Below are 27,862 nucleotides of genomic sequence, written 5' to 3' on the forward strand. Positions count from 1 at the left end.
AAAACAGCTGTCAAATCTACAACTAACATGTTTTAGCTTGTGCTAGTAGCTATAGATGAGGTTTGCTAGCTCTGACCAGTACGCTCTCTGACCATCCAATCAAATGGCATGAAAATGTTAGCGAAGGCCTGTTAGATGGCCCTGGCATTACCAAATCGAAATCTGATTGGTTAAAAGATCCGCGAGGCGACAGTTTCATTGCCATTCATTTTAAATTACAGTGGCCTGCACTGTTAACTTGGCAACACAGGGTTGAAATCTGATTAGATAAAAGCTCTGATATAAACAGACTGTACTGGAAGCAGCGTAACCAAGAGGAAAGCTATGAGATGAAGAGAATAGACTACTGGGAACAATTGAATACATATAGTATTAATGGAAAATACATATCTAAAAATATCATTCAGTGACTGACAGCCTTGCTGGCCCTGACAGCCCACCAATGGATGATTGTAGTAACACGGAATAAGAAGAAATTAAAGTTGATGACAGTTGATAACACTTCTGTTTTCTACAGATTTCTAAAATCCTAGAACCAAGACTGTGAACACATACTTCCTCTTTCAGATGGAAACATGTATTCATAGGAAATAAAACACACCCTTTCCCAACTCAGTACACTCAGAGGTTTTGCTGCTACAGCCTGTGCCTTATATTATGGCAACTTAGTGTGCTTCTGGAGAGAAAATACCTTTTGGAACAAGCCTCTGAGAACTAAACATAGCATATGTGGTGTCAACCTTGTAGTCATTAAGAAGGCTCTCAGTGGAGACACACTGATAAAACATGAGGCGGTCATGAATCAGTGTGCTCAATCCTGAGAACAAGCAAACAGACCTCAGTGGTGGAACACTCCAATTTCATGATTAATTCACGCAGATATTTCAGTTTCATGTCCTCACTCAGTGGCAATAGTATTTCCATCAAACACACTGTTGGTGTTTTTTTTTTTATTGTTTTCCAATGAAAATGAGCAGTTTGTGATGGAAGGCTGGCTGGATTTAGGAAACGTCTTCCACAAACCACCTGCCCTTTTTGCAGTGGATCTGAGTTGTTGTTTTTCTTCAGCAAACTACAATTACAAAAGAGGCTCTGACAGGTGTGAAAGGTCAATGGGAAGACATTCATGATTGTTCATATTCAGACAGCAAATAGGTCTGCTCTACAACCCTCAAAAGCAATAAATACATCTCCGGTCAACTAGATAGCCAAAAGACGAATGATATATTAAGTGAAAGCCAGCTGGAGAGAAGCCACTGCTAGCCCTAGCTAATGCTAAATTCATTTTCTCCTGAACTGATGTTGTAGTTGACAGACATCAAAGTTGATGAACAAGCATCTCAGTTATCAGTTTGTAAACCTACATAACTAATGGGGCAGTAGCTAAAGCTAAATATCTGTTGACAAACCTGAAAACTCTAAAGCCTCTTTTCTCATGTTGGCTGTTTGTATAGTTACTGCTCTCTGTCTTTGTAGGGCAGCAGCTGAACCCTAATGGAGGACTGGACTGAGACAGGGCTTTGACTCTGCATGGTCTGCTCTCCCCTACAGCAAAACTGTTCAGTGGTGTTATGTGTTACAAAAAAAGGAGACAGGACGGGAAGGTCTTTGTTTGCTGAAGTTTGCAAGGAAAACTCAGAAACACAAAGTGTTTAGAAAATTGTAGAACATTTTATTTCATTGACAGTACTTCAACACTTGAACACACAGAATTGAACTTTCCCTGTGTTTTTACTTATTAAGACCACAAATTAATCCAACCTAAGGCAAATGTGCATGTCAAATTTTCCAGGTCAGATGAGAAAAGAAGAGTACAATCACTACAGCTATATGCATAAAACACTTGCACACACACAAGTAATAATCCACTTTGGATGACAAATCTCACATACATGCTGACAGCTGTATGCTGCTAATGACAAAATATTCTCTCTTCATTTGTGAGACGATGGTCATCTTAAACGAACACTTTGACATTTGGGAAATCCTCTCATTTATTTATTTACTCAGAGCCACATGAAAAGACTGAACTCAGTATCACCTCTGCACTTAACATAGAGCAAGGTCATGGATGTTCAGCCCAGCTCAGCACAAAGACTGGCTAGCTAGCAGCTAGCCAAAAACCTGCTCTGGCCGTGTCAAAAATACCAATCCAGTTTTATTAACATGTTGAAATAATTGTGGTTTTGTTAGTTAAGAATCAGCTCATTTGTGACCTACAGCAGTTAGGTGCAGTGACTGTGTGCAGCAGGGATGAAATTCATGCAACAACTCAAAAATAAGTATTCAGTTGTAACCATCTCTCTGAAGCTAAAATTCACAGTGTGTAAGTACAACAGTAATCTTATGCTTTGGAGGGGTTTTAGTGTAACACATGGTCACTCTGTTCTGTTGCCTGCCCCTGAGCAAACTAAGCTGTTGTAGTTTCCTTTGCTAATGCAAAAACAGGCTAACTGTGCTGCACAGATGACACCAAACCATCTGAGATGGAACGGGGGAAGAATTCTGGATGTGACACTTTAGTTTCAAACGTCATGGGCGGTGGTAAAACAGTGGCTTTGATAAAATAATTCAAAATAATTATTTGTTGGTTACCATTTGTTGTGCATTCCAGGTTTACAAAGATTTTGGATCCAAATCAAAACAGAACTAAAGAAAATCTAACCTTTAAATCTGAACTTGACTCGTGTATAAATTAGACCCAAACTGAACTGTCAGATTTTTTTTAGACTTGATCTGAGTAGATGTAGGGATCGGCCTAACAACAGCTACAATAGCTAATACACTTGGATCAATTCAGGTATTAGCAATGTGGACATGCAGACCTATGACTGGAATGGGACCAAGGGACCAAGTGGATCAATGAAGACCTCTAGCCTGCACACAGTCCTAACTCTGTTGTCACATAAATCCCAGGTAACTTGTGGAAGTGACTCTTGAATTAGTGAAAAAACTTGCTAGCTATCAAGACAAAATATTATGGTATCTTCTGCCACAAACTGTATTTTTGTACTTTGGGATGAGGTTGACAGCTTAGCCCTGCTTCCAGTCTTCTTGCTTATGTTATGCTAAACACTTCCTGCACGCACAGAGACAACATGTCAATCTCCTGTGACAGAAACAAGTGAACTTCCACAGATTTGTCCCAAAGTGGGTGTTCCTTAAATATTATGGCACAACTTGTCAATGCACACCGACATAATAACCATTCAGAAGTCGGTTAAAGCATATCTCAATCTGGTACTGCATATAAATGAAGCACAAGTAGTCCACATTTTTATACAATCACTCAAAGACCACATGTCACTGTTGCACCAAAAATAATACAGAGAACATCTAGCATAGTCTTTATCATCCATTGTTATTATTGTTTCCCAAAGTTGTGTTTTTTGAAACAGCCAACACAAAGGACAGCATTGTGCCAGGTCTTTAGCAACAATGACCTGAAGATTAACACCTTCCACAAAACTGACACGAGGGGGAAACATTAAACCTTAAACCTCATTGTAAGGTTACTAAAATGCATACAGTGAAACTATATTTCCAAAAAGAAGACTTCACAATAACAGTGTTATACAGAAATACTGTCACAATGATTGCAAAGGATTTTTTTTTTAGGGACAAACACGCTGTGACCATCTGGGTTCTGCTTACAGTAGATAACATTCTTGAGGTAATCACGTTAGGGATTCAATTTATTTCGGAAAAGTTTGAAGAATTCGGATGTTAATACAATCTACCATAGAAAATAATATAGGGCTTCACACGTTAAACGATAAAAACACTACATCCCTTATTATTACTGTATGCAGACACACACGCACACTTATTTTGTCATATTTCCGTGTATACGGTACACTAAACCACGAAACGACGTTCAAATGTAGGCGTCATTACAGAGAGATACTGTGGCTTACATTCACATGGTTTCTCTGAATGGGTGAGGAGTGTATGCTTCCTGTGCTCCACAGATGGCGGTGGGGGTCAGGTGGGAAACTACAGGCAAAAATGGAGGCACATTCCTCTCCTGAGGCAGAGGGGTGAGGAAGGATTTTTTTTTTTTCCTTTTTTTTTTTTTTTTTTTTCCCTTTTTCCTTTTTTTTATGACAGACTCTCGCACCTCTTCAGCAAAGAATCTGGAGGCCTGGGGTAGTAGCCAGTGGTGCAGGGCTTGTCAGGAGAAAACCTGGGGAACTTGTAATCCAGAGGGAGATCTAGAAAGTATGAGATCAAACAGGAAAGTCAGCTGCAACTTATGCGGTACAAGTGCAGGCTGTCTGTATGTTTACTGCACTATTGCTGATGAACAGCAAATGCTCAAGAGTAATGATTTATTATCAGGTGGAAAAGCACTCTTTGTTCTTAACAGCAGGTAGCAAACACTCAGTCCAGAGAATGTTGGACTCGTTGGACTCCAGGCCTGCAAACTCAAGTAGGTTGAAAAAGTTGCAACACATTCCTTGTAAATCCAAGACATCACAACTGAGAGTCCCTGGCTACTGATGAAAACACTTCCACTTTCATGAAAGAAGGACTAGTAAACAGATTGCAACAACAGCAGACAAATGCAAAAGCAGACCAAACAAAGTTAGATGGAACTGGGGCAATTTCACTAAGTGTGATCCAAGTGTGAAAACAGCCATAAGCTCAGCATAATATGGGAGACTGGCACCATTTTCCCAGGAACTGCTCAGCAACAGCGGTGGTTGGAGCTAATTCTAACTTTGGTTCCACATCTGTGTCTGGTTCAGACCCTGTTTTGACTCTTGTGAGTGTGTCTGTGTTGAAATGGAAAGATGAAGAGAATGTTTGATGTGGGATTAGAGATTTTTTTAACCACTGAAAGTTTAACATCAGATTGTTTTTTTTCCTGTTTTTACACCATGAATTTGATTCTCATGCATGCTCTGTGTACCATATGGGTGTATTTCAAAGAATACACTGCCAAACATTTCGTCTGTGCCTTATTGGAGAAATGTGACTTTTTGTTTTCTGCCACATTGCTAATAAGCAAGGAGCAGTAAGTGTGTCATAAAATATACTTTATTTATCTGAACTGCCTAACAAAGTGGCCATTTATTAGAAACAGGCCAGTGTTAGACTGTTTTCTTTTTTGTGTGTGTTTGATAACCCTGATCTATCAAAATGTTGAAATTAAAACTTTATGATTCCTGACACAAACTCAAAATGTTCTAAATTATTTACCTATTAAGTTATTTACTTACTTAGTTATTTTGATTAATTCAATACAATGTACATTTCTATGACATTATTTCAATCAACAGAATCATGCCGTACTCATCTCTCTGTTCTAGTTTCTCTCGTTAGCAAAAGTACTGTTTCACCTGGTTGACCGTTCTTTTATATTATGAGTATAAAAGGCTCTCCCTGCTGGATAAATGACTGAAGAGAAAAGCAAGAGTGAAGTGATTTCACTGGGAAAAAATTCCAGTGCAGCATTTTACGTAAGCCTCAGCTGGTTCTCTGTCTAGAAAAACAGAATGTTTCTGTAAACAGTTATGTCTCTAGATTGGCCAAAACCAGTTAGGAGAACCTGAGGGTACATTTTGAGCCATCAAACATATATTTTATTTTCCCTATATGCTACCTGTGGACCTTATTATTGTCATGTCATCTCATGTCATTTTTTCGTGGATGACACACAGCTTTACCTTCTTATAAAGTTGTGACGAGACAGATCTTATCATTGATCATCAGTATATTTCTGCAAAGGAACAACCTAATGTAGGATTTAGGGATCTTGCAACATTAAACCTGTAACTAAGAGTCTGTTGAAGTCAACTGCAGCCTCAGTTTTAAACGTGTCACTATGCTCAGTCCTATTTGATCAACTTAAGAACACTGTAGATTTGAAGATTTGACAGGTGCTTCATTTTAAAGGCAGTGAAACTACATGTATACGCTTTCATTACTGCAAATACTCTTTTTATAGGCGTCAATCAAAAAGCCTTAGACAGGCTACAGACTGCACAAAACATATTTAACTAGGACAAAGAGATGGGATGTCTTGGCTGTGGCTTCTTTACACACATTGCTGGACTGTTTGGTCCATATGAGCCTTTAAATAACCTGAGATCAATAAGCAGTGGCCTCCAAGAGTCGAGGAGACCACACGTTTCTGTCTGGGCTGTGAACCTCAGGAATAATCTGCCTGGGGAAGATCCACATAGTCGAGTTGGTGTCTTCTTTTAAATCACTTCTAAAATCATATTTTTATCATTTCACTTATGCTGATTTGAGCTTCCTGTTTCCTGTTCCTATTTTGGCACATTTCTTACCCTGTCATTTCTAAGTGCCATATTTTAAGCCTGTCTTGTTTGTAATGTGTGTTTTATTGCATGTTTGTTCTGCTCTGTTTTTAGTTTTAGTTAGTTATCAGTGTTTTTAGACTGTAAAGGGCTTTTATTGTTATTATCAAAATGTGAATCTTCTTTTTTGCTTTCTGATCTCCATATCCACACAGGATGTGCAGTTTTGTCCTGCATCCTTTCTGCTTCCACTTACCTGCTATGTGCTCAACACTAGGGATGGCCATGGTGCTGTATTTGTGAATGCAGTGGCAGCACCAGGTCAGTTTCTGGCTCTCCTCATCCCCTCCTCCACTTCTGTGTACGTCCACAAAGTAAGAGCCCCACTGGTTGGACACGGCGGAGGGTGACTTCATACCCTGCTCCTGTTGAGACAGTCGACACAAAGACCAAGCTATGTAACTATCGAGTTTCATTTCCAGGCAAGTAGAGACCTGATAAACGGAAGTGGGAATGAGCACAGGGAATATAGGGAGACTTCAAACTGCCTTTAATCCAGGCAGCTTTGAGGGTTAGTTTCAGAACTGAAGTGAATCATTATTTCTGAGAAATCCCCTGCTTGCTTATTCATAATCACTCATTCAACATCAGAACATTTTATGGGCAGAAAGAGCCGATGAGCTGCAGTTGTCCTGACAACAGGATGTGGAAGGAAGGGTGTGATAAGATACAAACCTCGCAAGCCTCAAAGATAAATTAGTGCTCATTCAGCCAGTTTCATCAGAATCTGTTGCATAATACAGACACCTGCAATAGACAGGGAGTTAGAGATCATGTTGTTATTGAGATATGTACCAAATATTTCTAAACGTAATATTTGAAAAGGAACCAAGAATGGAAGAATGTAGGACTGCCTGGGATATTTTTAAAGATGAGGAAATGGGGAAAATGCAATCCAAATCATCAGAAAGGACACTCAAAAACCCTAAACTGAAGCTTTTTGGTCTGCCTTCTTACAGCACATTCACTGCAGTGTTAGACCACTGCGGTGTTGTTGCCATGCAGCATGAGATTGAGTACTTTACGATAATACTGAGAATGAAAAGAGGGTAAGCCACAGGAAGCAGAAGTCAGTACATACTTTCATCTTTCTCATCACCTCAACATTTCATGTGTGTCAGTAATACAGGCTCCATTTACTGATTAACATACACTAATCAGCCGTAACAACATCTCATAAAGTACAATGTTCTGCTGGGAGATCTTGGGTCCTGACTTTCACCTGGATGTTACTTGACCTGTACCACCCACCTAAACATTGTTGCGGACTAAGCACACACCTCCATGGCAGGGACAAGAGGACAGTGCTCCCACCACACCATAAAAACTGCTCAGAAATGTCTCAAGGAACATGACCAAGAGCCTAAGGTGTTGACCTGGCCTCCAAACTCCCCAGATCCCAATCTGATCCAGCATCTGTGGAATGATCCAGAACAAGCCAGATCCATGGCACCCAGATCCATGGCCAGTGCCTGGGTGCCAGACACTACAGAACACCCTCAGAGGCCTCGTGTCCATGTCTAGCTGAAATAAGCATATTTTGGTTCTGCTCTGTTTCTATTGACCAACAACAAATATATTAAGCTTGATAAAAATTCCTATCAGTCTTTTTGATTTGTGAAATGTTTCGTTACATGGCAAGTGTTTGTCATGGTCTGACCATGAAGAGAAGTTTATTAACCGGCTGGTGTCATCAACTTTCACTCAGGATAATACCATTTTTGGCCATTTTGCCCAGCCCTAGACTGTCCAAGCATTTATAAGTGGTCGACTGCACATCCACCAAACTGCAGTGAGATAGCTGCTGGATAGAGAAGTGAAAACTTTGGACTTATCCAGCTGGCTGAGCGACAATGATGTGTCTCTGTCATCTGTGTAAAGTGGAGTTTCTGTTTATGAAATAAAACTCTAGGAAAGCACTAAAGAATGCAGGCTACTGTATATTTATTTCAAGAACAATTTCATTGTTGTCACATTGTTAATACAAAGTTAACAGACCATTTGTTAAACCCCTCCCCCAAACAGTGTCTATCCAATCATGGCTTAGTAAATGTAAATAGGCGCAGTAGGCCAATCAGTCTTTGGATTTCTCCACATGGAGCTGTGGTCAGTTTATTAAGAGGTTGGGGGCTGTCTTCTTTTTTTCTTGCTTTTCCAAAACTAATACACAAGAGCAAAGGCTAAGTAATGAATTAGGCAGTGTGGTTTATCTGCCCTAAAAGCTGCAGTGGTTAGCATGTCTGGCTAAGTGCCTTGCTACCTACAGTGATAAATGCTTCTTAAAAGGCCAAAGAGCACATGGTATTTCCACTCTGTGAAATTAGTCCCTGCTGTCAGAACTGCACATATTCTTTCTAGTGTCAAATCTGCCATAATAAATGTCCAGATCACTTGCAAAAAGTTATTTTCTGCTCTTCTTAGCCATCAGAACCCATTCCTATTTGACATTACCCATACAACGCTGATTTTCTAATTGATTTTGATCTAATTTACCTCTTTGTGTTTTGCCTTTTCCCTTCTTCTTGCTCCAAAACAACCTCACCGTTAAAAAGTGTTTTTTTTTTCTTTTTCACTCACCAGTGTCTATCAATCTGGAATATTTTGGCCAGTTTTGGTTGAACACAGTTACAGTTAGTTCATGAACCTCAAGAATTAAAAATCACATCCCAACTGGTATAAATCCCTAGAATGTGTTGCTTTATTAGAAGAGCGAGTGTGTGCATTAATGTATCTGTTCATTATGTTGTTTGCTGCTCTAACATTGATTCCAGATGAGCTAAGTTATGTCCATTAAATATTCAACTTTGACTTACTGTGCAGTTGGGGATATTGGTGGGATTATAAGCAGTATTTCTTGTGTCAGCTCTAAGACCTTTCTGACTGTCTGACTAGTCAGTTGTTATGACTTTATTTTATGACCCTGTGCCTGTGTCAAAATCTCTTAGTAAAAGCTCTGTTATTTTTAATACATGCACATCTTTGACTTGACATGTTTCACCATCATATGTGACTATCACAACTTGCCCATCATACTTTCTGGGAGCTAATATACACATACAAAAACACACCTGATGACGCAGAAGAAGCTTATAGGCATGTATTGACTCACACAAAGGGGATGTGATGGCAGCAGGCCAGAGGAAGAGGCTGACAGAGGTGGGGGCTGGGGGCTGGGGAGTGAGGGTTGAGCTGGGTGGGGAACGGCTGCTTACCTCAAACTTTCCCTTCTTCTCCAGCGGCTCCACTTGGGCCTCATTAGACATTGCTGCGTCGCTCTTCGGGATCCCCTCCCCCTCCATTTCCTCCACTATCATCACTGTTTCCCACTTCCCAAAGCTGCTGGCAGGGAACATGTCTGACCTCATGCTGTCTCCAAAATACACTACCTGCAGGGTGAAGAAAAGAGGATGACAGAGGGGACAGTTTGTCTATTGTCGTCTGCGACACAATGTTTCAATGCTGTGGTCAAACTGCACAGATTTTCCTCTCTCAGCAGTCAAAGTCAGTAAAGCTGGCACATGTCTTATGGCCCCCCCCCAGGGCGAACCAGACACGAGGGGTCTGCAAAACTCATTACAACCTTTTTGACCATCACATCTCTTTTGTCCTCTACGTCTGGAAAGAAAAGCAAGTTGAGGCAGGCTTCACTGAGACACATTCCAAAACGTAAGTGCAGGCACACACCGCTCAAAGCTTTAAATCCCATTTCAACAACCACTTCTTTCTATTCCCTTCAAATGGGAAAGGAAATGGGGTGAGTAGTGGAGATTGCTGGAGATTAAAATGAAAAGACACAGAAGTCTGCTAACTCTCTGAACACAAGAAAAAGGTTTTGTAGTCATAACAAGAACCAAAAGTGAAGAAGAACAGAAAAAAAAAAACTTTTGGGGGTTTTTGTTAGCTTTTCACACCACTGACACACAACTGAAAACAAACAGAGAGGAATACTGACATGCTGTTTACACAAGCTTCTGATTTTGTGCCTGCCTGTCTTAATACAGTCCTTACATGCCATTTGTGGACTGAACGATTTGCTCAGTGTAATAATGTTTCCTCTTCAACTACAATGTCAAAAAATAGGGGACAAAATCCATAATGCTTGATCTCTGCAAAATGCTTACTGAAGTTCAGCTGAAATTCATATTCAGGAGTCTGACTTTGACAGATCAGGTGGGTTTCTTTGTCCATGCTGTCCTGTGCAGACTGTATGAATATGCAGCCACCAATGTGGCAGCAAGGAAACACAACCATGGAACACAAAGATGGTGTTTTGGACTCAAGAGACTGTAACTTTGGCAGATACCCATTTGATTTGACTAACTCAACCAGTGAAAGCCACTGATTAACTTTACAATGCAGCTGTGCACAAAATGAGGACTGTGCTGTAGGCCTAGACTGCCAGAGGACTTCCCATGATGCACTGAACTCCTCTCTCCGTCTCTACCTCTCCATCTGTACGTATTAATATCTCATACAGACATGTTACCAACTTGACATTTTCCCTCTCCCATATTTTTGTGTTGTTGTCTCTCCCTGTGCCTTTAAAAAGGGAGTTTTTCCTCTCCACTGTCGCCTAGTGCTGCTCATGGTGGGAAATGTCAGGTCAGAGAGTTCAGTCTAGACCTGCTCTATATGAAAAGTGCCCTGAGATTACTATATAAATAAAATGGACTTGAATTGACTTGACTTTGTCCACCATCTTTTACAGTGAGGGTTGTCTATAGTTTAAGTTTTGCTAACCACTTCTGAAAACATACAGCTTTAGGTAACAGTATTTGTTCTACCGTTCCATTGGATTCCATTCATTTTTGTTCAGGAGAAACATTAGCAGAGTCTTGAAATGTCTTGTTGCATAATCCAAGTTTAAATAGATTTGTACATCATCACTGCAGATTAATTAATTACAGCTTAATTTGAACAGGCTGGAACAAAACACTGACACAAACTGCAGTCTTGAACATTGTAATTGCTACCTAACTGCAATAATGCAGTCACAGAATTTCGAACAGAATGGAAATTAGAAATCAATAGATTCATGTAATAGTAGAAAAAAAGTCTAATTCTAAAACAACACAGCAGTTTGCTACATAACTGCCTGTGATATATAAAAAAATATTTTTGGAGTAAACTGGCTAAAAGCTGCAAAGCTCAAGGTTTGTTGAGAAGTTTTGACCTTGCACACACAGGTACGCACAGGTAAATTATTCAGAAATATAACTGTTTGACTTGATCCATCATGTCTTTCACTACACTTGAGTAAAATACAAGTTTCTGAAGTTAGCAAAATTCAAATAAATGAAATGAATCTTGATGATGTCAGTGATTAAAGTGGTATTTGTGATATCACATTTAGGTTGTGTCAATGATATCTGAAGACCTGAGCCTTCCATCTAGGCTCACTGTGTGTGTGTGTGTGTGTGTGTGTGTGTGTGTGTGTGTGTGACTAAGTTGTGGGGAGAGTGATCCAATCTTAATCATCATAATCAGAAATGGAAAAAAGGGTGAAGTGTTATGGAAGTTGCATCATGTAAACCCGTTCTGGACATCACATACAAGGATGACTCATGTTTCATACGTGTGTGTGCGTGTGAGGTGTAACTAAATCAAATCTCTCTTCAGGAGGTAGGGGGCCATAAAGAGGACGTGAGGCATTCCAGTAGCTGCCTGAAAGTCCCTCCCCCTCACAGAGCTGAGCTGTGTCTCAGGCCGACTGTACCACATGTAAACAGTCAGGCTATCTGGGGCTGCTGTGGAAAAGGAGAGTGGGGGGTGGGGTGGGGTGGGGGCTGTAGGAATCACATTTCTACCAGACTTTCCCACAACTGGCCACAGCTGGCCCTTGTACCCCAAAAAGCCTGCACCTCTCATTGCTCAGCAGTGCTGCTGCCAGAGTCATGGGATTACTATAATAAATATTTACAGAGGCCAAGGATTCCAGCACAGAGGCAATGCATCATAAAGGAGACTCACAGTTACATTAGCCTGAACCAGGCTGAGCTCTGCGTGGGTCAGCTGGGTCGGCCCTTCACATGACACTCCTCACTGCTTCTAAATTCACCCTTTCATTGTTGGGTTTTGTCCTTAACCCTGAACAAGACTTACTGTGACAGTGTTGCTTATACTGGCATTAGCTAAGAAAAGTCATCAGGGTTATTAAAGACCAACGCCAGCACTGCTCAACACAAAGAAAAAGTCCAAGTTCTGACTGCTGGTCATTTACTGAACGTGTTCAAATGAATTCAAAGGTCATATAAAGCGTAGTGCTAATGTCCTGAACACGGCCTTAGTGAAATGACACTGATGAGACGATGTAAACCAGAGGATGGTGAAGACAGTCTGATCTTAAAAAGCCAAAGCAGGGAATATTACACAGTGGACAGGTCAGAGACAAGGACTCCTGTATGCCTCAGTGCTGATATAGCACATCAAGGCTTAATGTTGAGTTGTTCAGTCAGAAATCGCTTACTGAAGCTTTAAGCTGACATGTAACATGGGCCTGTGGACCTCACTTATCAACTCAGGTGGACCCAGGCATACTGAGCCCATGAACCCTGAGCAATGTAGCATCAGTACTGAAAATTAATAGATTTTTAAAAGATAATGATAATGGTAACCTCTATTCAGCCCACTTACATTAAGTCTTATCAGGTGAAAGTAGAGAAAACTGAAAACACAGAGCGCCTCAGGTCACCCTGAGAGGAGCGTTTAAAGCCGTTTTAAATGCAGGTTGATATTGAATTCCGTGAGAGCTTTCTCCACGTGGCTGCAGAACTGAGGGGGCATTGAGCAGAGGGGAGAGAGGGAGGGGGAGAGGAGCTGTGGATGTGGATGATGACGAGTATTGTTGAGATTGCTTGTCAGGTTTCTTTAACAGTCATCAATGGCAATATGCTAGCTGGATGTAGCCTGCAAATTGCCCACCAAGCTAGCTGGCTTGCTAACTGCCATCTTAACAAGGTGACTAGCATGATGACTGGCCACTGAGCCAGAAAAATCTGAATTCTTATTCAAGGATGTATTTGTAGCATTCTTTCTTAGCAAAGAACCATACTGGCGTAACAGAGATGCTCAGATTTACTTCATCCCAATGACATGAACAGATTTCAGACAAAGTGTTGCTGAATGAGGGTACTACATGACAGGTGCTGGGGACATATCCTTGATATCCTGTCATCTCACTACTACCACTGAACAGTGAAAAAATAAGTGGTGTAATAAAGTGCTTTAACCATGCCCTAACTCAGTTTTCATTTTTTAATGTGTTAATAAAGGCATTGTCCCAATAAAGTAATTAACTGTAGTATTAGTGACTGATTACGTCAGACATGATGCCATTCTCTGAGGTAAAGACTGAAAAGTATACACCAATCAGAACTCACTTTGATGCTGAGGACTGTCACCTGGAATTTTAACATTAGCATGAACTGACTGGCACAATTGATCATTTTCACTTCAAAGTTAATGGTTTCTATCAGTGATTTCCAAACTCCAGAGTGACTTTTTCACACACATATCCACAACCCTTCCAGGTTTACTCAGGACCACGGCACCATTTTCCCTTCAGATGGGACATTCCTGTGTGGGACGGCTACAGCAGCTCCTGCTCTCCAGATAGAGCCACATACCTTGCAGCTTTCAGTGGACTGTCTGATGTAGGTTTTTGTAGTTGGCTCAGGTTTAGACTGCTGAGGGCTCAGATGAATCAGCATTTTCTTCACGTCTCCTGTGACAGTTTTTGTCCTTCTATTTGTGCTTCACAGTACTGTCCTGTGCCCTGTCCTTAGCTCAGTGTTTTTTACAATTGTGTTAAATACAAAAAAATGTAGTACAGTGCATCAAACTCCTAAATTCAAAATAAAAAAGTATTTAATATGCACAAGGATTGTCCCTAAGAATGGGCTGCATTGTGCATGAGAGGCTGGTATGAGGGGAGTGTGGTGCAGTACTTGTCCTGTTTCATCAGTGAGCTCCCAGCACGCTGGCACACAGAAACCCTGTCGACAGTCGTGCCAAGGGCCACGTTCCTCGTCTCCATCACACCAGTGTGAATCTCCCTGAGCTGATTTATCATGAGGCCCTAATCTCTTTCAGCCTCTGCCAAAACCAAAGTTGGGATCAACCTCAAAGTGAGCCGGCGATGTCACTCAGCCAGAGCTCGGACTGATCGCTCCTGTAATATACAAGCTGGCCTGGCCTACCTTGGGCTCCGGTTTCCCAGTCATGGTCTTGAGCAGCTCGTGGAGGTGGGGCCAGTTACCCTGGGAGTACCAGCCAGGTTTGTCCAGCGAAGGCAGTCCCTCTTTCTCTTCCACATCGTTCACTAGAGGAAAGAAAATAAAATCAGACGACACGGTCGACAGCCAGCTGCTACATGACCACACAGTCTCCAGTTGTCCAGCACCAAACCTCAGCGGGCTCGCAGGGAGACAGGACAGCAGAGGCTGAGTGTGAACAATATGGACAATGACACTGCTCCCAATATTCCCACTAACCTAGCTGTTCCTGAGCTTTAGGTCATGACCCCTGTAGGGAAACAACAGGTTAAATCTCATGTGTTGTGAGATGATTAACACAGCAGACACAGAAAAAAAAATTCTGCAATACATTTTTCTTTTTTTCCAGATTTTTCTTTTCCTCTTTATCTTTACTCAGTGATTTTCCCTCTGCAGGGATCCAAAAGTTACACAGTCTTCAAGTACTGTATACATGATGGAAATGTTGTGGATCACTGCACAGGAACAGTTACTTACAGCAATAAACCTGCTCAAACTAGGCTTTCTATTACATAATGTGATGTGATCACAAACTTTAGCCTCTGCTTTTCTTCTTTGTGTTTTTATTTCTCAATCTTAATTAGTTTAATGACAACTATGACCAAAAAATATTTGTTGACTGAACTTATTTCCACAATGAAAATGAGACAAAAATGACATGAGAACTAAATAAAAAGTAACTTTTTAAAACAAAAGCTGTAGCAGAAGGTATTACAATTTTCATTTATAAATATAAATGAAATGGTTGTTTGTCTATATGTGTTGGCCCTGTGATCTGTACAGAAGGTACCCTGCCTCTCACCCAATGACAGCTGGGATAGGCTCCAGACCCCCCACGACCCTTGATGAGTGAATAAGCACAGCTAAATGATGCTGGAGTAACTTAGCTAATTCTTCTAGAGAAATACATAGATAAATATACAACTAGAAAAAAAAAAAAAAAAAAAAAAAAAAAAAAACAATAAAATAAAATCAAATAACTATATAAATAAATAATAAATAAGTTGGAGTAAGTGGGAGTAAGCACAGGAAAGCTGTAATTCTTCACCTAGAGATACAGTATATCACTGCATTCATTTTAACTGATGTTTTACTTGCCCAGGCTAAACAAGTTGCTTTGTACAATATAAGTGTGTGAGCTGTATGTTAGCAGAGCTGCAGCAGCCTCAATGATCCACTGGGTCTACACAGGATGTGTTCAGGCACAGTACTGAGTGTGGGTCACCTGCATTTTGGCAGAGCTCACACAATCACGTTGTTTATACACATAGACTATAAGAGTTAAAGTACACTGTTGTTGTGTTTACTCTTGCATAATGCTGGATCATTTGTTGCTCATTTGATCAAATTACAACCTTCTCTGTTCCTTTAAATGAATGAGCAACTGAAACAAAATGCAGCCTGTCATTAGCCCTGAAACGCTCCAAAAATATTTCTATTTCAAGAAACTGTAGCTGTTTAATGTATACATAACTAAATTCATATATTACAAAATATAATTAAACAGGAAAAAATCAGGGAAAAGGTGTAATTGAAGATTGTTTAATTAAATGTGTTAACATGATTTGGGGTGTTAACTCTGTATGATGACATCTCAGTTGTCATTGCAGCTCAGCAGTGGAGGGGAAAACCAGTGAAAGCAGAGCAGTGGTGACCGGCCTGTTCAGACCCAGCCATGTCCCTCTCATCTCTGTCCAACCCCACTACACACCACGTGTGAGGCAGGAGCGTTTCCAAAACCTCACGTTTACCCTCCAAAAACGCCGGAGCCATGGGTTCAGCCATGCAAAACAACATGCTGAGCTCACCGAGCTTCTGAATAATGACTGAGGATTTTCCACTCATTAGCTACATGTTTTATGTCTGCATTGAAGAAATAGTGATTCAGTGCAAAGAGGCCAGAAACATCCAGCTGAGTGTAAGAGTGCAGCTTTTTCTGGTTTTACTGTTTATGTGCATTTAACAGGCGAACAATAATTTAACTATCTGTGACTGTTGTACAGTAGTCCAACAGTAATGTAGCATAATGAAACTCAGCACCTGATTCACGTGATTTATTTAAGTGAATCATTTACATGAATAATTACAAGTGTAACTGTGTATTTAGTATCACAATTCGTACTGTGTCAATGTATCCACTATATTGTGCCCTAGAAATATAACAAAACACAGTGTCTATGGCATATTCACCTACAATGCAAAGTACCACATTTTACAGATGTGAAATGACCAACTCAACACATGACAGTGACATTACAGACTTCTCATAGTAAGTTAGTTGTAAAATAATAAGTGTCCGAGTGTCTGTTATTTAGGAGGTGGTGAATGAGTGAATGTGGGAGTCTACAGCCATGCCAGTGGCTCTGTGAGGCTGTGCTTGAGCTAGTGCTAACATCAGTACGTGAACAGGCTCACAGACAGGATGTAAACAGTAAGGTAAAATGCTGATTTCAGCAAATATTGTTTTACCATGGCTGTCATCTTAGGTTAGCATGTTAGCATGCTAACATGGCAAAACACATAAGTGGTCAAATTAAGTATAACGTCATGGTGCAATGTTATTACTTTTTTTGGTTACTTGGGAGCAGCAGAACAAGCTGTAAATACAACACTGACACATTATCACCAAGAAGTAGATATAATGTGATAGTATACAATTATACTATTAAATATAACAGATCAAGTTAAGACACTGTATGTGATGAATGTAAGCCCAATATCCACTTGGTCTCTATCAAGCCCTGAGAAAAAGATCTGGCTCTTTGGCTGCTAAACACTCCACTATTTTGCCAGCTCCTCTCTACCTGTGCACATCTGTTGCAACTTTTAAATGTGTGGTGACGCTGTCCTTGACTGTTAGGACTCAACAGACTACCTTCTTTGAAGTAGGAAATTGCTCCTGTGGACAGGCAGAGGTCTCAGAGTTGACTGACTGGTATTTAAGACCACCAACAGCAGCAGCAGACAAAACCATGGTGTTCTACACAGTACAGGGCACTGCAGGTTCAAACTGAGGTTAAATATGCTACAAATATTGTGACAGAGAAGAGTGAAAGACCAGTGATGAGCACCTGCACATGTGGGAGAGTACACACACACACACACACACACACACACACACACACACTGGCAGTAACAGCTGTGAGGACACTGGACTCTGAGAGAAAGAGGAATGAGTGGTATGTGGTCTGGAGCTCACAGAAGTGCAAACTGTGCAGCTGAGATGAGCAGCAGCTTTGAAGATGTCCTCTGGTACTTTCACAGAAATAAAAAAAATTGACTCTGATACAACACCTCTCCTGGAGCAAAGTCATGAAGTGATTTAAATAAAACCTTTACCTGAACATGTTACTTACTGGTTTTTCACAATTCTATTTCTTAGCCCAGGTCTAAATCTAAACCATAAACCGAGGAAAGCAAGACGTTCCCGGCACATGACATTTGACAACAATTAGTTGAAATACCATTTTCCATTTGGCAAGGGGAATTGCCCCTTTACACCCCATCTGCATGCACACTGGAATGTTAAAAACACTGTGTCTTTTCAACGCCTTTCCAGGCCCAGTTCTCAGTGTAGTTTGAGACACAGATCGAGGTTAAGTACTGTTACAACACCAAGAAGCCTTTAGAATGAGAACTAGCAGCTTTACAGAAGCTCACAGACAACAATTAAAAAGAGAGAGGGTTGAAGCTGTGGCTGTGGATGTGGTCATTTGTGGTGGAATCAACAGTGTTATGGATATGGCTGTGTAGCCGTACTGTGGCTCTTTACTGCTCCTACTGACATTAGCCAAGAGAGCTTTGTCATGCCACGTGGAATCTGAACCCACAGATATCTTACCAACACACCACAGTAGCACAACAGTACAGAAACTTCATTACAACGCTCAGTCAGTGTCAATTCACTGCACACATGCAACCCTACGTGTTTGATATAGAGGGGCTCGCTACAGATGCCAAGGTGCTGCCAGATGAGTGTTCTGACTATAACCTTATCCGTGACTAACATGGACAAGTTGTGTCTGTAAATGTACAGACTAATTGTACCATCCATCCATTATCATATACTGCTAATCTTTGAGCGTCACAGTGGGCTGGAGCCTATCCCAGCTGACACTGGGTGAGAAGCGGGGTATACCCTGTACAGATCACCAGTCTATCACCATACAACAACACATACAGACAAACAACCATTCACACTCACATTCACACCTACAGCCAGTTTAGAGTCACCAGTTAACCTGCATGTGTTTGGACTGTGGGAGGAAGCTGGAGAACCTGGAGAGAACCACACAGGAACAGGGAGAACATGCAACAGGAGAACTGGGGTTCGAAGCCAGAACCTGTGTGAAAATATCTACTTTGTACAATTCCTGTTCTCACAGGAAAAGCCCACAGTCATACTACTTAAGTAACTCAGTTTACTTTCCTGATTTTTTTGTCATATAAATGAAAAACCTGGTTTCCAATACCAGGGCAGCAGATTAGAGAAACCTGATTTATGCAGGTAGATCTCTGCAGGGAAACACTGATGTCTCTGCCACATATACACACATAACTGGGTTAAACAAACACTTACACAGGACAAAGACTTAAGCTGAGGAAAGTAACAGCAGGGTGGTGGGTTGAACAGGCAGAGTATTAAATGCAGTGCTGCAGCTTTGTGTTTAAAATAATTCTATCTCATCTATAAGTCTAAATACATCTGTTTTTGCTGCTGAACTTTTGTTAAATTCATTTTTAAATTCTTTGATTCAGACATTTTCAACACTGGAAAAACTCTGCTCTCTCTGTCACTGTCTGTCCTGTCACAGTACCATCAGTCTGCTGCCTAGACAGACAGGCAGAGGACGTGTGTGGACATGTCCTGCATGTGTACAAGGATTCACACAAGACATGTTACGACTGTTCTCATACACGTCTCTGATCATCTGCGAAACCTCATTTGTCTGAGTAGCCTGGTTTCTTAAGTGCATGTAAAAGCAGTAAATAAAAGCTGCCCACCCTATGGTCTCCTACCAGTTGGACATGCTGGGAAACCTCCCCAGGGGGCCCCAAACCACAGCCTGTCTCCTTCCACTGTGAAGCTCACTGAGCTCCCTCTGGATGTCTCTGCTCAGATGAACTCATTTCAGGCGCCTGTAACTGCAATGTCATTCTTTAGGTCACTACCCCAAAGACTGACTGGTAAATCAACAACAGTGCAGTGCAACGCCTGCATTACTGTTTCCAATGTATTATGAAAAGCCCAAGTTTTAGTCCAAGAGTTTCAGTTTCCCACTTGACAAGTCAATCCCTACATTCACTTGCTATAGGTACCTTTCTTGTTCTATCCCAGCATGCACTGAGCATGAGGCTGGGCACACTTGGTAGAATCCCATACGAGCACGGACAGAGCATGAAAAGCTCCAGATACTTAACAAAGTGGACATCCCCCTAAATAATTTATGAGCTGATGATTAGCTGTATACACTCCCTACAACACTTATCTGATCGTGCTTGGAAAGTATCGAATCATCAGTCCTAAAGAAATAAACTTTCACCATCAAATTCTCCTAAACACATTTTATTGGCTAATAAATGAGAAGCATTTGAAGCATGCAGAATAAACAAGTGATGTTTCAAGCTAAAAAAAAAGGAGTGACCAGGCTGTGTGGAGGTCAGGGGAAGAGCAGATGCTGATGCTTTTTTTCTGCCAGCGTGGCAAAACTCAGGAAGAGTGAGGGAGGAGAGAGAGGAGAATATTTTAGTAAGTAGATCATCCTGTCTTCACACATAATGCATCCCCTGTGTTATTGCTGGCAGGAAGACAATCCAGCTGAGGGGAGCATTCCAGCAGGCTGCCCCTCTGTCAGTGCACACCTTCAACGTGAGCATCCAGGATCAGATGCCTGGGCTAATGAGAGGGGAGAGGCAGCCCACCGAGGTAACTGGAGTTATGCGCACTGCCGATGGCTCAGGATCTGAGCCAAAGAAATGCTGACAGATGATATTAATCTCACTAACACAGCTAACAGCTGCTGGAAATCTTCATATTTAATATAACATTTGAGATTACATCTTGACTGACCTCAGATTCCTGACGACATATGAAAATAATACAAGGGATACTGCAGACGACAACAACACATTTCGAGGTATGGCTATTAAATAATGAGACTGCGGATAAAACCACGTGGTTCACAGTCACACTGAGTGTTGTATATTAAAGGTTGAGTATTCACATACAACGTCCAGTGACGTCTTTAGTTCACTGCAGCTACTGATTGAAGTGCATGTGTTTTTGCTAAGGTGTCAGAAAATGATTCGTTTAAAAGTTGAGCAATGCATTACTTTAAATTTTTGGTGAAACTGAGCAAAACAGCAGCTGAATCTTTTTGTACATTGTATGAGGAACACTGCATGTCACGTGCACGTGTGTTTGAATGGCACAAAAGATTTAATGAAGGCAGAGAGGACGTCCAAGACGATGAACGTTCTGGGCGTCCATGCACGTCAAAAACTTGTGAAAAGATTGAACAAACTGTTTGAAATGATCAACGACTCAGTATCAGATTGATAGCAGAAATGGTCTCCATTGATAAAGAAAAAAAAACTGCGAGAAAAAGTCTGAGGAAAGTGACCACAACTGTGGACAAATGGTTTCCTTCTTCATCAAGACGACGTGCCAGCTCACACTGCGCTCTCTCTCTCTCTTGGTAAAGCAGTTTCAGGCCCAAAAACAAATCCCAGTGCTTGATCACCCTCCCTGTTCACCTGATCTAGCACCAATCTGTGCTCAAAGGAACACGTTTTGAATCTGTGTCAGAAGTTAAGAAAAGAACGACAGAGGTTCTGAGACAACTGTCCCAAGAAGACCTGCTTTGATCAGTGGAAGACCTGAATGCAGCGGTGTGTTGATGCAGAAGGGGAGGATGTTGAAGGAGAAAGACACTGAAAAATGCTTATGTTCAATAAAATTGTATCACAGCAATAGTCTGGTTATTTAAAAACAATACCATGTATATCACACTTAACTGCTATCTAGCCATGCAGATTTCTTCTTCCATGCAGTACAGTGGAATTAGTTTGCATTCTTCCAATGTCTAAAAACAGACACATTTCTGACACAAACTGTCTGATTATTAAAAAAAGAGAGAAAAAAAGAAAAGATCCCACTAATGCAGGGGGTTGTATATACACACACACTGTGGCTGATCAGTGTATGTTTAATAGTGGAAGTTACTCATCATTTAAAATGGGCTCTTGAAAGTCATGATGGGTGTTTTTGATTATTTCTTGATGTTTTACAAATACTCACCCAGGGTCCTGAAGGGCCTCTGCTGGGGCACCAAGGAGAAGAAACCGGGCTTGAGGGCGTTTGTGATGATGACGTCAAATAGCTCCTCAAAATCCTTCCTGTAAAAGCCAGAGAAACAACATTAACCTCTGTGATAGGCGCCTGGCTGCAGTGTGAAGGACAATGCCTGGACAGCATCCAAATACACTGAGTTACGCAAGCACAAATAGCTCAGTGAAGCTAAACAGTGTGTACAGATGATGGAAAGCATAGTGCATAAACAGTGTACACATACAGAACTGCAGAGGGAATACTTAGAATGATAAAGTAAACACTTTGAGAGGGCAGTATACACTCCCAAAGGGCGACAGTCGGGAAGAGAAGTTGAGAAGTGAGCTGGATGGTGCCTCCAAGGAGACCCACAGTTCAGTATGTGTATAGCATATGTCTATACAATTTTCTATAGGAGACTTAAACCTCAGGGACATTACTTTTATATGGCCACTGCCTTAACAACCAGGGCACTACTTTATGACAGAATAATACCAAGTTAAACAAATCAATATATGTACTGTATCTTAGGTATTATTTATTAGGAGTTTTCCACTCATCAATTGATCCAGTCTGCATTTGCAGGACTGTGTGTGTGTGTGTGTGTGTGTGTGTTCTGATCAGATTTGATTGACAGTACAAACACAAGCACACAGCTCCACAGCTTTCAGCATATTTGGATTCAAATGTTGCTAAACCCTGAGTGGGTGCACAGAAATGCATGACATCAAGTTTGTCCAAAGAAGCACCGCCCCCTTAGAATCTGTGAAAATAGGAATGGTGAAGAGACAAATATGGAAATCTCTCTTCTGAAATAACCAGAAGTGTCAAAAACTTTGAGAGAATGCAGTGTGTTTATTTTAAGCCTCATCACTGCAGTCAGAGGCTGACTGAGAAAATGGGTTCAGGGCTTTTTATTGAAACACATTGACAACAGCTGTTTATAGTTTGGAGTTTTGATATTATCAGTTCAAGAATGCACACGTGTATTCTTCACTCCACATGTGAGCTGAACTTCACTGTATGTTTTTAACTTGTCATATTTAAAGGGTAACTAAAACTAAATCCACATGTTTGAGTTTGTAAATTACATGTACAGTCAATTTATTCCACCTATTCCCCATCTGGTGATCCTGGTGTCATTGTACAGTGTTTACTACAACAGAAGTTATTCTCTTTTTCCAGAGACTGTCCACAATTCCCTCCTCTAGACCTCAGAGAAATCTGTGAAAAATCTATGCTGTGCCCTCAAACACTCCACCTCCAAATTTAGGTGTGTTGAAGCTATAAGGTGAACAACAGATACCAAACTTTTTAAATCCAATATGATACTGATACTTTTTGTTGACCAAACGGATATGTACATCTTAAATGGGTATGTGATTTTTCAAAATAATGGTAAAAAAAAAAAAAAGACTATGATTGTGCATTACATTTATTACAAAAGCAAATATGGGTTAAATGTTTGTGCTAATAAATATAAAAAATAGTCTAGTATTTTAGAGAAATACTATGATTAAATAATAATCAGAATCAAAACATAAATAAGAATAAAATAAATAAAAAATGCCAGCAACATAAAATGTGCACATTCTTAAAGATTCTTAATCCTCTTGACGATGACGATGATGATGATGATGATGATGATGATGATGAGCCCCTTTGGCTCCATCTGAACTGTCATCACTTCATTTAAGTGAGAAAAGAAGCACGACACATCAACAACTAACACATCAATAAGCCGTGCAAGGGCTGCACATTTAATTGTATAAAAGACGCATTCTCAATTCACACCTATGTACAATCTCATTTCTCATTCCCTCAACAAATGATGATCAACACCAGGTCCCAGCAGCTGATGCAGATCAGCAGAAACCAGCAGCGAGGAAAATAAACCCAGCGAGTGAGAGACACTGACGTATGGTGGTGTCTCATCATCTTACACAGATTGTGTGAGTAAGAGAAGACGAGAGACTGAAATGGGTGGTGTTTATGTTCAGTGTCAGATTCAAAGTTGCTGACTCTACATCAGACACCATCATATTTTTTGTTGCATCTCCGCCTCTATCAGGTCAATGAGTGCATATTGAAAAAAATCATAAAAGAGAAATGTGATCACAGTTCATCCTGCCCTGCTGTGCACCACCTTTATCAGGTCAGGCCAAATAACAGCAGCTTCTCTGGACAGGTTTGTGGATGTTGGTCAGTAGTCTCGTGTCTGACAGCTCTGGCCTTGTTGTGCTACTTCTGACAGCTGACTGTCGCTGGCCTGCAGCCGGCTCACCACGCTGAGGCAGCTGTGAGGGAAGAGGAGGTACCAGGAGAGGCTGAGCAACAAAGTGCTTTCTCAACAGTGAAGTGCCGGTATGACACACAAACAGAGAGAGGAGATCATGGTGCTGTGTTGTCTTAATGTAATAAGTACTTCCTTAAAGAAGAAGTAGGTTGACTTTGAGTGCAGATAAAACAGGAAGGATCTTAAAGCAGATCAAAGCACTCTGAGACCAGCACAGCATTTCCTCTTGTACTTATCACACTGTAAATCGGAATCACCTTGTAAAGCAATGATTTGAATATGATTTTGAGCACACACATCTGGGGCTCTAGCTGCTCTCCCTGAACGGCAACGCACGCTGCGGTGTTGGAGGTCATGGACACAAGAGGGGAGGGGGCAGTTACACATCAGGGGAGCAGGGGGAAAGGGGTGAGGAACAACAGGAATGACCAGGCCGCTCACTGCTTCGCAGGAAACAGAGAGGGGGGGCGAGAGTCCACGTGAGACAAACTGGCATCTAGAGTAAAATGGCCTCAACTCGACCTGCATTCTGGCCCCTGCAGAGAACAGTCAGCTCACGGCATGAAAAGCGAAAAAGCAGAGCGCCTCACTGAGTGAGTGCAGTTTAAGATAACACCTCACAAAGAATGAGAGAGGCTTATGTTTGCTCAACATGGACATTGTGTTTATTCAAGGGCCTCTTGCTGCTTGATCGAGTGTATAACAGGGCTCAGGCTACAAAAATAAGCCTAAACTACACAGTGTGCCCTGCAAACAGAGGCAGGGCAATGATGCACAAAGCCACAGTCAACTACAAAAATCCCACTAAGAGAGTAAGCCATGGAACGGCACACCTCCAGATATAAAAGCAGACATGAGGCAACATTAGTGTTCGTTTGGAGTCGTGCCCCTGGTCACTTGACTTGAATTCAAGTCCAATATTTACTCATCTTTTATGCTGCTATGCTCCATTATAATCACTAGGTAGTCTATGAATCTGTCTGTCATCTGGTTCTGTACAGCTAGTGTACACTGGTTACAGAAGTAACAGGATGCACCTGACCACAGTTTGGAGTGCCACAGCAAAAGAATGTCAATGACAGATTTCAATTTTTGATTTTTAATATACTTCTAAAGATCCTGAAAATGAAATCTACAATACAATCAAGTGTGCAAAAAGTTAAGGGGTCTGAATACTTTCTAAAGCCACTGTATATCTGTATAGCCTCTGTCTGATGATGATGAACTCAAGTCTGACACGTGGACTGGCATTGACTTAAGGAATGACTGATGGCATGTGAGAGCTGTTAGGAATGTTGTGAGTTGAGGAAAAAGCCAAAATTCCCAGCGTGGGCTGAGCAGACTTTCAGGTTATAAATCCTGTGGGAGCCATTATGGTGAGCACTGCAGGCCCTGGTCTTATTAAGGAAGGGGGCCGCTCTGAGGTCTCAGTGCGGGCAGTCTTACCCCAGGATGTGTTCACAGATGAGCCTGCAGTAGTCGCTGTGAGAGCTGGTGATGAGGAGGAGGACCTTCCCTGCGTTCTTCATGCTGTGCAGCCAGGACTTGACGGAGTCAGAGCAGGGCTGCAGGTACCGACCCGGGTCCCTCTTCACACTGGGGAAGTAAGTCCCTGTGTCCTCTGTATGGAGACATAAACACAGTTAGATGCCAGGCTTTAAACCTGCACAGAAGGGACTATCATGTTCTATGACATGTATACAAATGATGGCGCTGTGGTGTTCACAGTCACAAGCTGTCAACCCAGCTCAACACCAATGGAATAATGTACTAGACTGTTCTCTCCACCTGCAAAATCAAAACACCAAGTGGGAGAATATCTCTGGAGAGAATGCTGTTTACCCCTCCAGTAGACTTCACACACTTGGACAATCTATGACAAAGAACATTGTTGCTGTCTGTATTTGGCTACATTATATTTACAAAGACAGATGCAACTTCATTTTGCACTCAAACTTGCAGATCTGGAAAAAAAAAAAAATAAATAAATAAATAAATAAATAAATAAATAAATAAATATATATATATATATATATATATATATATATATATATATATATATATATATATATATAAATAGTAAATATTGTGTTATACAGGAATGAGTGACTGAGTGAACAAGGGAGTGATTTAGGACACACAACATCATTTGAATAAACCCTGTTAGCATATAGCTTGTTAGTGACCATACTAGATAACTTTCCAGCTATGTTGATGGCCTGTTGTGGAAGGCTAGTGCTAGAATGGAACTGGCTAGCTCAATATATAGCTTAGATAATATAACACATGAAACTACAGTATTTTCAACACAGAGGGCAACCAGCTTGTTACGGCCTGACATGACAGAACACTTACAGACTGGTGAACAGTAGCTCAGGCTCACTAAACTAATAAGTTTATATGCTGACTTGGCCTGAGAGGATGGATGTATCTGATCAAATATAGAGAATAACAAACAGTTGTATGCTTAGTTTCTTTATCTTTATGTTGTGTTCTGCTTAACTCCTGGCATATGTATTCACAGAAGTAAAGGGACCTCAGGGTCACGCTCCTCGCGTCAGTTGGCTTTCTTCACTTTGAAACCCCCCAGCCGCCCTGCGGTACATCCTGTCAGCATTTCTTCACTAAGCTAAATATGGCAGCGTTCTGATTCTCCACGCTCTGTTACACAACCCCAGCCCATCACAGAAAATAACTCTTGACCTTATGTTCTCAGCTGAATGTAATAACTCATGAATAAAACATAACCTGTAAGGAAATAATGGCACTTGATGCTGATTGGCAGTCTGCTGTTTAACACTAAGTTATAAAATGGTTCAATTTTCCTCAGTACTGTGAAGAAATGTGACTACAGGAAACAAGTCTTTACTCCTTATGAGTTACACAGAAAAGCACTACCCTCTGTGATTACATTTAAATGGCATGATCTAATGATGGATGCAACATGGAACAACATTTGGATTCAACCCTGAGACTAGTGCAACCTTATTAAAACAGAAAAATGAAGCAACCTACAGCTGGTATCTGCTCCCGAACCAGCAAGTGAGAAGTGGCGTTGCTTCTTTCACAAGCAAGAGAAAAGAGGGCAGAGGACAACCAGGAAGGATGTGGATGAGCAGTGTGTATTCATGAGCTTAGATGTTGGCAGAAAGTACCAGCCTCTCAGGACCATCACTAAGTCCTCAGGATGACACAGTCACACACTTTACTTACACTGTGGCCCAAACTATTCTAATTCTGCTCTGCAATCTACCAGTGTGCTCTTGAATGTATCTGAATGGCCATCACAGCGCCTTAGCAGATTACATTACATCACATCGCTCCTCTTTGCAATCCAGCAGAGTGAGCAGGAATCATCTTTTATACTGGCCAAAACTGTATTTCTTTGACAGAGCTGTCTGTTTTGGCACAACCTCTGCAGCAATGGACTGGGTGACATTTTTCCATGCAGGCTAAAGTTGGGTCTGACATGGGCTCAGGCCCCTGTCTCAGCAGAGAAAAACAGTATGGTCTTTGGTACATGAACTAATACAGTGTTCATGTTATAGCTGAAAGCTATAAACTGGAAACTGATTCGAATCAGCCAAGAACTTCTGTTGGATGTCACCCCCCCTGGCCCAAAACAACACAAATC

The 27,862-nt window shown here is 41.2% G+C and overlaps 1 protein-coding gene across 1 annotated transcript in view; it reads right to left on the reverse strand.

Annotated features, from left to right (window-relative positions):
* Window positions 1–1,651: 1,651 nt before the first annotated feature.
* Window positions 1,652–27,862, reverse strand: part of nt5dc1 (5'-nucleotidase domain containing 1) — a 60,772-nt gene continuing 34,561 nt past the window's right edge. Inside the window, exons 7-12 of the mRNA XM_018699661.2 lie at window positions 25,675–25,849; window positions 21,903–22,000; window positions 14,528–14,649; window positions 9,542–9,715; window positions 6,526–6,694; window positions 1,652–4,214 (exon numbers count right to left, since the gene is read on the reverse strand). Of these exons, the coding sequence (XP_018555177.1) occupies window positions 4,102–4,214; window positions 6,526–6,694; window positions 9,542–9,715; window positions 14,528–14,649; window positions 21,903–22,000; window positions 25,675–25,849 (851 nt within the window). The 3' untranslated portion in view covers window positions 1,652–4,101. The remainder of the gene's footprint in view (window positions 4,215–6,525; window positions 6,695–9,541; window positions 9,716–14,527; window positions 14,650–21,902; window positions 22,001–25,674; window positions 25,850–27,862) is intronic.

The sequence above is a fragment of the Lates calcarifer genome, linkage group LG7_1 (assembly GCF_001640805.2).
Source record: "Lates calcarifer isolate ASB-BC8 linkage group LG7_1, TLL_Latcal_v3, whole genome shotgun sequence".
In the NCBI taxonomy this organism is placed as follows: domain Eukaryota; kingdom Metazoa; phylum Chordata; class Actinopteri; family Centropomidae; genus Lates; species Lates calcarifer.